This window comes from Felis catus, chromosome B3, assembly GCF_018350175.1.
Source record: "Felis catus isolate Fca126 chromosome B3, F.catus_Fca126_mat1.0, whole genome shotgun sequence".
Taxonomy (NCBI): Eukaryota; Metazoa; Chordata; class Mammalia; order Carnivora; family Felidae; genus Felis; species Felis catus.
The window spans coordinates 134,989,635-135,002,893 of NC_058373.1; the positions used below are offsets into that span (position 1 = coordinate 134,989,635).

General features: G+C 39.1%; 1 protein-coding gene across 5 annotated transcripts in view; it reads right to left on the bottom strand.

Moving 5' to 3' along the window:
* TRIP11 (thyroid hormone receptor interactor 11) overlaps positions 1-12,862 on the bottom strand; it is a 62,036-nt gene extending 49,174 nt beyond the window's left edge. Inside the window, exons 1-3 of one of the 5 annotated variants that reach the window (XM_011283457.4) lie at positions 12,328-12,859; positions 8,138-8,196; positions 1,672-1,782 (exon numbers count right to left, since the gene is read on the bottom strand). In XM_011283457.4, coding sequence (XP_011281759.2) covers positions 1,672-1,782; positions 8,138-8,196; positions 12,328-12,466 — 309 coding nt within the window. In that variant the 5' untranslated portion in view covers positions 12,467-12,859. Of the gene's footprint in view, positions 1-1,671; positions 1,783-8,137; positions 8,200-12,327 lie in introns of those variants that run through there. The other 4 variants (XM_011283456.4, XM_019833523.2, XM_045060410.1 and 1 more) reach the window with 4 other exon arrangements.
* Between the last annotated feature and the right edge of the window lie 397 nt (positions 12,863-13,259).

The following is a 13,259-nucleotide window of genomic DNA, read 5'->3' on the forward strand; positions in this document are numbered from 1 at the left end:
CTTCTCTAATAGAAATTTATAGCAGTGCACGTATTTCATTCATTTTTCCATAAATGTCATGACATGAATTGCATCTTTAGGGATTATGAACATCATAATGATGGCAGAAAACAGCAGATCTTAAGTATAGTCACATATTATCTTTCATTCTGGTAAAAAGTATGGAAATTCATAATTTTTTCAAGCATAGCTTTAACACAAAGCAAGTTCTGACTATAAAATGGACACATATCAAGTTGTAGAGTTAAAAAATGCAAGCTCTAACAAAGAGGCATTTCTAAACTTAAATGCCTAATTTGCCCTCTAATATTCAGTTAAGTAGAAAATTAAATGCTGAATTTTCCACAGCAGTGTTTTCAATTAGGATGTGAGTATCAGAATCACCTATAAAGTTTTTGAAAAATGCCAATACCAGGGTCCCTTCCCAGGACACTAAAATCAGAATCTCCTGGAGGGCATAAACATGTGTATTTTTTTAAGGTGTCATGGATGATTCAGCTGTAAACCCCTGGGTGGGAACCACTGCTCTACTGTAATACCTAGAAGTCACTGCTGCTCAAAGTGTGGTCTGTGGACTACAGGCATGAATGTTTACTACCAGTCCATGACAGGTACAGGAATAGAAAGAGTAAGGCCTAAAGTCTTTTAAAGCAATTTGACAGAGTAATTTTATAATCTGTTAAATCTTTTTAATAAGTGGGCCTTCAGCTCTAACTCGAAGCTGTAACTCTGCCTTTTTATATTCATTTTATTTTTGAAGTAATTTTATTGTATTTTATGAAATCAATTCCCAACAGATTGGAAATTTAACCTCTTCTTTAAATGTTTATAATTATCTTTAATGTGGCTTACTTTCATTTTTCATCTAGTATGTCACTAAAAGAACTAAAAAACAATGTATTTAAATTTTAAAAACTCATACAGTGAAATTATGGTAGAAATGAACATTTACTCAACAGACTGAAGAGAGCCCAAATGATCTGGATAAAACAAGAAACAGTTCAATTCAATAGGAGCATTTACTGAATTCCATTTACATACTAAACACTGAAGAAAATTCAACAGAATGAAATATGGAAACATCATCTATATTTTAAGGATTCATGATAACACTGGTTAAATTACAGAATATCTATTACCAGCACTGCGAAGAAAAGATAAGCCAATTCCAAAATAAACATTTCTAACAAACTAAAGGGAAAAAATATTTATAGAACAATGTAAAGTCAACTTAACATACTTAATATTCTATTTTCCCATGGAAAATCAAGCAAATGCCAATTCAATATATATTAACACTAGTAGTCAAAATCATTTTTAAAAAATGTCATTAGCAATTATCACGCTGATTGACAACTTAAAGTAAATAGATGAGAAATTAGGTTTCATAAAATCAGAAATTATAAGCAACAGATGCCTAAAGATATTTTATTGAAAGAGTTTTCCTCTTTGGGAAAGTAGAAATTAAAGACTAGCTTATAAAATATAAATACAACAGAAAAGCTTAGAGTTCCTGTTAAATTACTGGTATCAAACTGAGTTGGGGATTATTAACTTCATCACCGTTTCAATATGTTTTTCGATCTGTATATAGCTTGATTTATAACTCTCAAAAACCCTCCTAAATACATTAGAGTGAAATAAATATGAAGTAATTGTAATAAATTTTACCTCCTTCTGCTGTAGCTGATTTCGGTAAATTGTAGATTGCTGCTTTATTTGAAGTTCTGATGCTTCATGTTTCTCTTCTAGATCAGTACAAAGTTTTTTGAGTCTCTCATTCTAGAAGCAAAGAAAAAAGTATTTTCAACAAAAAGACTAAAGTAAAACATGTTAGTAACAGTTATGTGAATGGCATCATGAAAAATATATTGCTTCACACAGAAAATGATATAAAATATAAAAGTTCTCAGAATTCTGGGCTTTTTTATTTTTTTAAAGTTTATTTATTTTGAAAGAGAGAGAAAGAGAGAGAGAGAGAGAGAGAGAGAGAGCACGAGTAAGCATGAGCAGGGGAGGGGCAGAGAGAGAAAGAGAGAGAATCCCAAACAGGCTCCGTGCTGACACAAGGCTCGAACACACAAACTGTGAGATCCTGACCTGAGCCGAAACTCAGAGCCAGCCACTTAACTGACTGAGCCACCCAGGTGCCCCCAGAATTCTGGCTTTTAAAGTACACTTTCAGTTAAAGCTACAAGTGCAATAGCCATGTTAATAGAGATTATGCAAAATTCTGAACCAAAGTAAAAAAAAAAAAAAAAATGCTGCTTATTTGATTTTCTGCTAATAAAAAGCCAATGATCAATGCTTCCCCCATCTCTGCATATCCAGGGTCTAGCCTACAGTACACAATATATGTCAAGTTAACGAATAAACTGGATTACACGTCTCAACTTCTGGTTTCTCCCCAAATAGAACTTTTTAATAGAAATCATTTCAAAAAAGACTTGTTGCTGAAGTACAGGCAGGAGGCCAAAGCACCTTATTACTTGTCTGCCTGTCCCCCAGGTTCCTGAGGCACTTCTGAAAAAAACAATTTGAAAAGCATACTGAGACTCAGTTCAAAAACTAGTTAGAAGCTGGGACACCTGGGTGGCTCCGTCAGTTAAGCGTCTGACTCTTGGTTTCGACTCAGGTCATGATCTCACAGGTTCCAGCCCCACATTAGGCCCTGTGCTGACAGTGCAGAGCCTGCTTGAGATTCTCTCTCTCGTTCTCTGTGCCCCTCCACTGCTTGTGCTATTTCTGTCTCCCTCAAAATAAATAAATAAACTTAAAAAAAAAGAAAAGTTAAAAGTACATGAAATATTCTAATTCAATGAATCCAGACGTTATAGTCTTTTAAGATTTTGGAAAACATGTTTAAAAAATTAATTAAATTTTGGGTACTCAAATATTAAATTACCATTATATATTATCATTCCTTGAATTTGAATGAATAAGCACATAAATGGAGCAAGATAAATGGACACTAAAACTTTTTGCAAAAGAATTTACAAATTATCACAGATAACTTTCTAAGAATTCTACTAATACCTACAAACACGGGTTAACAATGATAACGGAGAAAAAGGTGAATGATGTGGTAGGGAAAAAAAAAGCTCGTGATAGAAGGTGAAGACTTTTTCACTTTGAGAAGGTCACCTGTTTTCTTAGAGTCTAGGAATTTCTTACATCAACAGATGTGAAAATTATGATCCAGGGAGATTGGATGAATTCGCAGAGAAAATCAAAGGAGTAAATCAACGGAAAAATTACAACACACACAAACCCTAGTTTGAGAGTCTGTCTCTAGAAATCTAATATAAATCTTGGTTATCTTGAAGAAATTTAAGACACAGGCCCCAAAGTCACACAACTAATTACCTTCTATTCTATTGGCTGCTTTCGTGTGACTTTCTGTAATCTTTTAACATGAAAACACCATGCGTAGTTAAAGCAACACAATATACTGAAGTCAAAATCTATTCATAACAGTCCACTCCAGGATTTTTCAGATAAAAATAATTCAGGCTATTTGTTGCACTCTGGTGAGAATGAGAACTTGAAAACTTCCAATTTGGCCAATAGTTGTGTTTCTGCCCTCATCTCCCTGTCCATATGAGAGTCACAAAGACGGACAGAGTACATGAAGGACAGATTCTCTTCATGCAGCTGATCTGTAACATATCACTTGTCAGTGGCCATATTTTCTAGAATATGGAATATGGAACCAAGAGGGCTGGTCTGAAAGGATGAAGAATAAACACATGCAAAGAAGAACAAAGAGGAGTAAAAATAAGAGACAAATCCCTGGTGGTCTGCAGTTCTGTCTGCAGCCCCTTTCTAAAGTCTGGCTATGATTTCTGCCCTTGAAATCTACGACATTCTCATATCCTTAAATTATTCCATCCTGATCAACCCTTGTTACACCATCAAGGTCGGAACCAACTTTACTCAGTGAGTTTCTTTGTTGAGCAGTCCTAACTATGCGTAAGGACAGATATTTATGACTTTTACTCTTTCTTAGATGTCCGCCAACAAAGAGAGAAAATTTACTTATTTTTTTCTTAAGTTTATCTATTTATTTTGAGAGAGAGACAGAGAGCGAGCTGGGGAGGAGCAGCGGGAGAGACGGAATCCCAAGCAGGCGCACAATGTCAGCACAGAGCCCAATATGGGGCTTGATCTTGTGAACCATAACATCATTGAGTCACCCAGGCGCCCCACTTATTTTTTAAATAAAACAAAACTTGGGGCACCTGGCTGGCTCAGTTGGTGGAGTGTGCAACTATCGATCACGAGGTTGTGGGTTCGAGCCCCACACTGGTACAGAGTTTACTTAAAAATAAAATCTATAACTAACTAAATCTCATTCTATCTTGTCATTATCATAAGGGGATATCGGGCCCTTTAAAAATCTAACAACATTCATGAGATTGTAATGACCTTGTTTTTTCTGTACTTGAAACATTTTGATTTTTTTATCATCCTAAAACTTTTCTTTATCATTATTCATCAATTATTCTCAACTAGGTTAAAAAAGTCTTATGTAATAGGAAAAGAGAAGACTGACAGAATCACCCAGTGATTAGTGAAATAACCAGTTTTCTGACTGCAGTGTCCAAAGCATTACATCATCTTTTAAAAAGAAAAAGCTAGAGACACCAACTTTGTGGTGTCTCTTTTATTCTGTTGTGTTTTGCTTTCATTGAACATAGCTGCAAATTCAGAATTTTCATTTCAAAAAAGAGAAGAAAACTGACAGAGGAAAACGTTTCACAATTATTAAGACAACACAGAAGATAAATGTGAAGAGACAGAAAATAGCTCTCCAGAGTCTAATGGTTGTGAACAGGTTGTAGAGGCAAAATCCCAACCAAGTCTTCAAATAACAATATCCTAGAACAATTTTCTCAAACCCCAGAACTGATGAGTGAACAATATATTTCTAAGAACAAAAAAGAAACATGGTGTTCTCAGCAAGTTAGTCATTCAATAGGAAATGATTTTATCTCCCAATATTTTGTGACAAGGACCTGAGCCATCCCACTTTGCTAAATGGATATGTGACCAAATTCTTTCATTATACATGATATTTGTACACTGAAGTTTACTTGATATAGTTCATACACTGATAAATGCTGCAGGCAAGTGTGTATACAAAGGTGACTGGGAAGAAAAAGACATAAAAATGGAAAAAATTCAGTAGCCTGATCATTCTAATTGGTATTTATAAATCTAATTAGTATTTATAAATTGGCTTTGTAATTATGGAGCAAAGATGATAGCTATCGTCTCTTCAACAAAATCATGAGCCATCAAAGTCGTCAAAAATATTGGTTTTGGGGGCACCTGGGTGGCGCCGTTGAGCATCCGGCTCTTGATTTTGGCTCAAGTCACAATCCCAGGGTCGTGGGACCGAGAGCCCCATGTTGGACTTTGTACCGAGCATGGAACCCGCTTGAGATTCTCGATCTCTCTCCTCTCTCTCTCCCCCCCCCCCTTATCCCTCTCCTCCACTCGGGTTCTTGCTCTCTTTAAAATAAAATTAAAAACAAAAAACAAAAAACTGGTTTTAATGACACAAGTCAAGAAGAACCAGAAGTCATGATCAACTAAACTCTATTACAGATACAACTGAAATCTGGAACCAGTATTTACAAATAAGATGCATTTCAGTTCATGCACAAGAGTTAATAAGCAGCCGACTACATTCAAAAAACACTGCCTATTTTGAGTATATATTTTCAAAACCAGAAACATATGGAAAATATCGATTTGCTATATTCTTATTAAAATTTCTAATCAGGGGGACTCCTGAGCAGCTCAGTCGGTTAAGCATCCGACTTCGGCTTAGGTCGTGATCTCATGGTTCCTGAGTTCGAGCCCCGCGTCGGGCTCTGTGCTGACAGCTCAGAGCCTGGAGCCCGCTTCAGATTCTGTGTCTCCCTCTGTCTGCCCCTCCACTGCTTGCACTCTGTCTCTCGCATTGTCTCAAACATAAATAAACATTAAAAAAATAAAAATAAAAATAAAAAATTTCTAATTGGGGCGCCTGGGTGGCTCAGTCGGTTAAGTTCAGGTCATGATCTCACAGTTCGTGGGTTCAAGCCCCATGTCGGGCTCTGTGCTGACAGTGTGGATCCTGGAGCCTGCTTCGGATTCTGTGCCCCCTCCTTTTCCGCCACTCCCTGTTCACACTCTGTCTCTCTCTCTCTCTCAAAAATAAACATAAAAAATTTTTTTTGATTTTTTGTAATAAAGTTTTTCATTATCACCTTATTCCTACTTCTGTAAATTACTCACAAAATAATTTAATATAAAAAATAAAGAGTTCACTGGATCCAGATGGGAATTGTGATGCCTATTTTTCTTGGCTCAGAGAATTAAATTGAAGAAATCTAACTAATTCAGTCCACTTTAAGTATTAATGTCTGTAAGCAAATCTAATTTCCTCTGGAAAACACAACACCCTCTGTCTATACTAAAACTTTCTAAATAGAATTTTGTATTTTTAGTTTCCTGCTGGCTTCAATCATAGTTCCACCTTAATCTCTTATTGCACAATCAAGTAAGGGGTTAGAGTATGAAGCTCTTTTGTGCTGACACATGGCAAGGATCAAAATCACCTCAGAAAACAAAGCCCTTGGGAATTCCAACAGTCTCTTTTCCTCTAGTATTTGAGCAGCTCATGCTACTGTGAATAAGCAGCAAATGAGGAAGGTGGCTTTCATCTGGGGATGCGTTATATAAAAAATATTTTTTTTATTTTTTTAATTTACATCCAAATCAGTTAGCATATAGTGCAACAATGATTTCACGAGTAGATTCCTTAGTGCCCCTTCCCCATTTAGCCCATTCCCCTCTCCAACACCCCCTTCAATAACCCTCTGTTTAATCTCCACATTTAAGAGTCTCTTATGTTTTGTTCCCCTCCCTGTTCAAAAATATTTCTGAATGTTAGAATCATGCTCGCCATAGTCCAGCGATAACCCTATGAGAGATTAGAATTTAGATTGACAGAGCGACACAAGATCTTTCTCTCTCTGATCTCAAGCTGAATAAAGAGCAGACATTCACTAAGCAGGTTAACTATATTTACTTTTTCCCCCAAATGTACATGGGTGAATTTACCTAAATTAATGCCACTAAACACAACTCTACCATTTAATTTTTCTGGGTGGGCCAGTACTAATGAGTGCCTTCGTAAGGATTTCTTCAGGGATTACAGTAACACTTTCCTATCTTGGCCGTACAAAGAAAGAAGCTATTAAGTTCATCTGTCACCGAAGCATCTACTTATTAGGCAATTATAGCTAAGGACTCAGGTGTCACCAAACTGCCATATTCTATTGAGACAGAATACCACGATAGTCCCTCTTGAGACATCTCTCTACCTCCAAATTCCACAGTCTCGCCTCGGTATCCTGGGCCAGAATTTACTAGTGCTTGTCAGTAAATATTTTCTGATATTTTAAATTCAATTTTCTCTGTTTATGGACTCAGCAAAGAGGAAAACGTGCTTAACACCCTCACCCCTCACCATTCTTATCCAAAGGCTGAGTGTCATTAGTACTTTACAATAGATCCCATTTTAAATCATTTCACTTTCTTTATGGCTTTCCTTTGAACCCTTCCCAAGTTGTCCTCATCCGCATTAAGTATAATGTCCGGAGGTAGTCACCATGAGGCACTAACAACAGGAAAAGAAATGGTGAGATTAATTTGGTATACCTATACCCGTAACTTCTTTGTATACAGATATCACACTTCTTTTAATGTTAGCAAATTAGAGAAGTCTAGAACGAACAGAATTGCATTCTTTGCATGATACTTGAACAAATGCACTACTGTAACTGAGCACGCTATGAGAACATGGTAACTCCTTGATCAATTGTTGCCACCATGATGTCTACACGTGGCTGTTTTCCTACATCCAGCATAGAGAAGCAGAGACAGGAATATAAAATAGCAAAGTGCAGCAACATACATTCTTCATCTAAAAGAAGATAACACTGAAAAACACCTGAGATAAAGGGGAAGAGATAAAAGTGGTAAGCAGTGCAGTAAAAAGAACTGAAATACAGTATGAGTCACTGTCATGCCTTCAAAAAAGAAAAACCTAAGTTCAATAATAGTCTTTAATTTTCCTTACCTCTGATCTTAAGATTGCATGAATGGCTTCAATTTCCTTTCTCCTAGCATTAGGTAATTCTGCTACGAAAGAAACAGCATACACTGAATATATGATCAACACCATGTGAATAAACAGGCATTTTAAAGTACAGAGATTTCACTGAGCTTTCATCAGAATGGTATGATCTGGGATCAAATTCAAAAGACAAATATCACTTGATTTTTACCACAACTTCCTACTGTCACAAATGTTCTTTATCGTCATGTAAGTTACTCTTTTCGCCTATTGTCTGCACCTAGGTAGAACACCTACATTTCCCCCTTGGAGGTATTCATTAAAATTTTATATGGATAATTGAGTTTGACAAATTCAATCTCTCTCTGTTGGCTTAGTATAATTTTAAATTTTTTTTTCAACGTTTATTTATTTTTGGGACAGAGAGAGACAGAGCATGAACGGGGGAGGGGCAGAGAGAGAGGGAGACACAGAATCGGAAACAGGCTCCAGGCTCTGAGCCATCAGCCCAGAGCCCGACACGGGGCTCGAACTCACGGACCGCGAGATCGTGACCTGGCTGAAGTTGGACGCTTAACCGACTGCGCCACCCAGGCGCCCGGCTTAGTATAATTTTAGATGAAACTTACACAACTAGGGTTTAGGCCTTATTTCCAACTTCTGCTCCCAACACTGTAAAAACAATAATGACCTATAAATGAAGAATAAAAATGCACTAAAACACTCATTTCAACTAAAACGGGCACAATTTATTTAAAATGCAAAGGAGCTCAGTCTGCTTTTGTACATTTTCGTTTAAAAGGAGAGTCAGAGATGGAGCCTGGCTGGCTCAGTCGGTAGAGCATGCAACTCTTGATCTTGGGGTCGCTGAGTTCAAGCCCCACACTGGGCATAGAGTTTACTTTAAAAAAAAGTTTTAATGAAGAAAAAAATTTTTCTTTACAGGGAGTCAGAGGCCAGCAGTATCAAAATGGCACTGTTGATGCTCCCAAAAATTCACCATCCACACAGTTAAGATTTTTTCCTAGGCAGTAAGGTTTTTCATCAGCCACAGCACTTCAATACTATAGAAATAACTTCTCTGATTTACAGTTTAAATCAAAAGAAAATACAAGTGACATCCAATAAACAATGACAAACCCACTTTTCTTGTTTTGAAAATCACCAGGTGCGGTTGCTTCTGTGGTTGTTTATACATCTTGCTTGAAACTCTGACAGGACTGTCTAATTGCTACTCAGAAGAGAACAAATTATAATCTAGTCTGTTTAGGAAGGTCATTGTTAGAAGCAGCAATTGTTTCAAAGAGGGATAAAAAAAGGTTTATGCAGCCCTCCTCCCCTTCCACCCACAAAAAAAAAAAAAATCATGGCCTTTTTAAGAATAAAGGGGAGACGTTGTGCAGATCAAAAAATTCTTCCTTGCTGAGGGAAAACAAAAATAACAGTTACTGTTTATTAATGCTTACCATCTGCTAGGCATTTTACACTCATTTCACTTAATCCTCCTAACCTCATAGTAGGTATGATTTTATCTATTTAGCAGATAAGGAAACTCTGCCTACAGAGGTTAAGTAAGTAAAACCTTGGTTTGCAAGCATAATTCATTCCAGAAACATGCCTGTAATCCAAAGCACTTGTATGTCAGTGAATTTCAAGAACCAATGGCTCAGTTGTGATCATGTGACATCCAGCGTCACGTACTACTCGTGGTGCAGGACATTGCTTTTTTATCAAGTTAAAATTTATTACAAATGTTTGCTCGTCTTGCGAACACTCAGAACAAGTTACTCGCAATCCAAGGTTTTACAGTATTTAATAATTTGCTAAAGATCCCACAATTTGAAATGCATGAAAATGGAATTTATCCATGTCTAATTTAAAAGCCCAACTCCTAAGCCTCAATAAATCAGTACAGTTTTTGGTACAATAGCAACTTTCTGATATTGTAAATACGGAGGATTTTCAAGCTGTACCAACAGTGCTATTGTCGAACTGTTATCTTGTTCACTGCTGGCACAAGGTAGATAATTACTTGTTAAATGGATACGTGAACTGGCCCTGTTTTTAAATGATTTACAAAATCAGTAAATTAGGTCCAAGCAAGTCCTATTTTAATAGAAAGGGAAAATAAGAGAAGCATTAAGCAACTTGGCAGATTTTTAATCACTCAGCAATTTTTTTTTTTACTAAGCATCTACTATGTACCAAGGAAGGAGCCAAATACTAGTAATATAAGGGTAAATAAAATATAATCCGTACCCTGGGCATCAAGGAAAGAGGTAAATCATAACCCAAAGTGGTAAGTGCTCTCCAAGAGAGATCCACAAAGTTATGTTGAAACACAGATGGCATGCAATCAACTCCGCCTACCTGCCATGGACTGAAAATGGTTTCACCAAGTACCGGGCACATGAGCAGAGTCATACCGGAAAAAAGTGTTTTCCAGGCAAAGGAGGGTAGAGGAGGAAGTAGAAAAGGAAGGGCTTTCCAGGCAGAGGCTTGGAGTTGTGCAGGTAGTTCACAAAGTTCCATGTGGCAAACGCTCTGGGTGCAAGCAAGCAAACCGCGCATGTGTATGTAAGCGTGCACACGTACAGCAATGTGAAGAGAAGAGGACGTAACAGCTAGGACTAGAAAAGGGACGTTGATCATAGCGAGGCTAGGTTTCCAGTGTCCCAAGACTAAGAGGTTTGGATTTTATCCTGTAAGGAACAGAGCTAAAAGATTTTAAAGCACTTAATGTTTTAGAAAACTGGCAACACGCAGAAAATAGGAGTGGAGGAGGGAGAAACGGGTGACGGGATGGGAAGGACAAAGTACAAGGGAGAGAAAAGCGCTACCGAAATAGAGAAAAAGGGAGAATTAAGGAAAGGACAAATATAAGAAACAATTCTGGCACAGGATGAACAAGATTTGATGACCAACTAGAAACAGGAGATGGAAAAGAAAGGCAAAATAAAAGTGACAAAGACTTCGTGTGTAGGAGATTGGGCAGATGATGAAACCATTAAAATTGAGAATACAGAACCACATCTGGTAGGAAGAACAAAATGAATTCCGCCTTAAGCCTACAGGACAGTCATGTCAGAGGGGATGCTATTTTCTAGGAATAGCCAGCTGTTTTCCCCTAACTAGGATACAATGAGAGTCGTTTCCCTTGTTATCCAGCCCTTTTCGGTTCTAAATTTCAAAGTCACATGACCCTTTCCTTTCCCTTTCATCCCCAACCTGTCCCACCTAATGTACCTCCCACCCAAAGTGTACTCCAAGCAGTAAAATGATTTCTGCAGCTCTCCAAAATTTCTCCCTTGTAGAAAGGCAGAAATTCTAAATATACTTTCTTTTTATCAATTTATCAAAATTGGGTTTATTTCAACCCAATAAACACAAAGGCTCGATTAAATCAGGATAAAAAGTTAAACCAGAATGCTAGTTTATTAATTTATAAGAAATAAAATTATCCAAGGAAGTGCTCTCATCCAAAAAACCAGCCCATCCTCTCTCTGGAGGCAGACCTACACTGAAATTAAAGTACTCTTTAGATCTAAATACTACTTTCGGAAAGAATACCAAGAAATCAAAATATTAGTTAACATAACTATCGATCACCACGTAACTCTGGGTCACTCTTCATTAGTAAAGCGAAATAAGGACTTCAAAAATGAGCGAAAGTTGCCCAAATGGGCTATCTTCCTCATTTTACTGTCGAAATATGGGTGGAATGGTCAGTAGGCACAAAAATACATTTCAGCTGGAACGTTTTAACAACACGTTCAAGTCAGAAAGGGCTTAAGACTCTGTGAATATTTTAATGAGTTGCTTCAACTGTTAAAAATCGAAGGAATACAGTGACTATGTGTGAGGCACAGATACTTTTTAACCGAGTCAATACAAAGGAAAAGGATCAAGATCAGATCCGCCCCCAAGTTAAAGGCAAAGTAAGCGGTGGGCGTGGAAGAACCAAACAAAAATAAACTACTCGATGCAGGAACAGTTTCATTCTGAGGTATACAGAGTATTCAACCAGAACTCTTCCCCAGACCCCAGTGGTCTTTCATCAGAGAAAATCGGTTAAGAAGAGGCAAAAGTGTAAAGAAAAAAGGGAGTGACACTCCTGACGGATGGAAGCGGGAACCAAACGGGAGCTCCCACGGTCCCAGGAAAACCCTCCCTCCCATCGCTCCAGCTGTTACCTTCCACTTCCTCCGTGCCCTCCATCAGCATATCCTTCGTAAAGTTTGAAATCTGGCCAGTGAGGGAAGCCAGGCTGCCTCCGACTTGACCCAGAGACTGGCCCAAGCCGGAGCCGAGGCCCCCAAGCCAGGACGACATCGCTGCAGGTTAGAGAACGACCCGGTCCGCTCCGAGCAAAGGGTCCAGCGTCGTCGGACGACCCCGCCAGATGTCCTCGAACCACCGCCTTCGCGAGGCTAGTCCATATCAAAACACTCAAGATTCGACAACACAATGAGGGGTTCCTAAGCAACGCCGGCTTCGGGGGGCTCCCACCAACGGCCCGACTCTGCCTAGAAACGCAGAGGCCTGGCCTGGGACGTTAACAGGGGCCCGCCTCCAGTGCCATAGTCAACCCCGCGAGGCCTCTGCTCATTCCTACGACTTCCCACCGTCCGGGTTGGGCCACTTCTTCCTCTGCTTTAGCGACTTTCCCCAGTTCCGAAGGCAACTCCTGCCAACTCGACGCCGACCGCCATGACACCCACTCTAAACGCGGCAATGGATCATAGAGAGGAGCCGCGGTGGCATAGAAGGGCTCTGCGGAGCCGCCGGACGCGTCCTTGGCGCAAGGGAGCGTGGGATCGCGGAGGACCGAAAGCGGCCGGCCAGGGCAAGGTCAGCCTCCACGTAGCGCACAGGCTTTGGCCGCTGGGGGTGTGGTCTCATGAACAAGGGATGACGCAGTGGCGGCTGCTCCCTGCACCTGAGCTTCAGGCAGAGCCCTCTGCGAGTGGTGCCTTTCGAAGCCAGAGCGGCCCGGAAAGCTCCTGGACCCCCCCCCCCCGTGTCGGTGAAACCTGAGTGTTTAATTTTAACTGTACCACGAATTCAGCATCGCAAGGGCACTTGCGGGGTCGCTCACTGTGCAGCAAGAGGCTTTACTTATCGG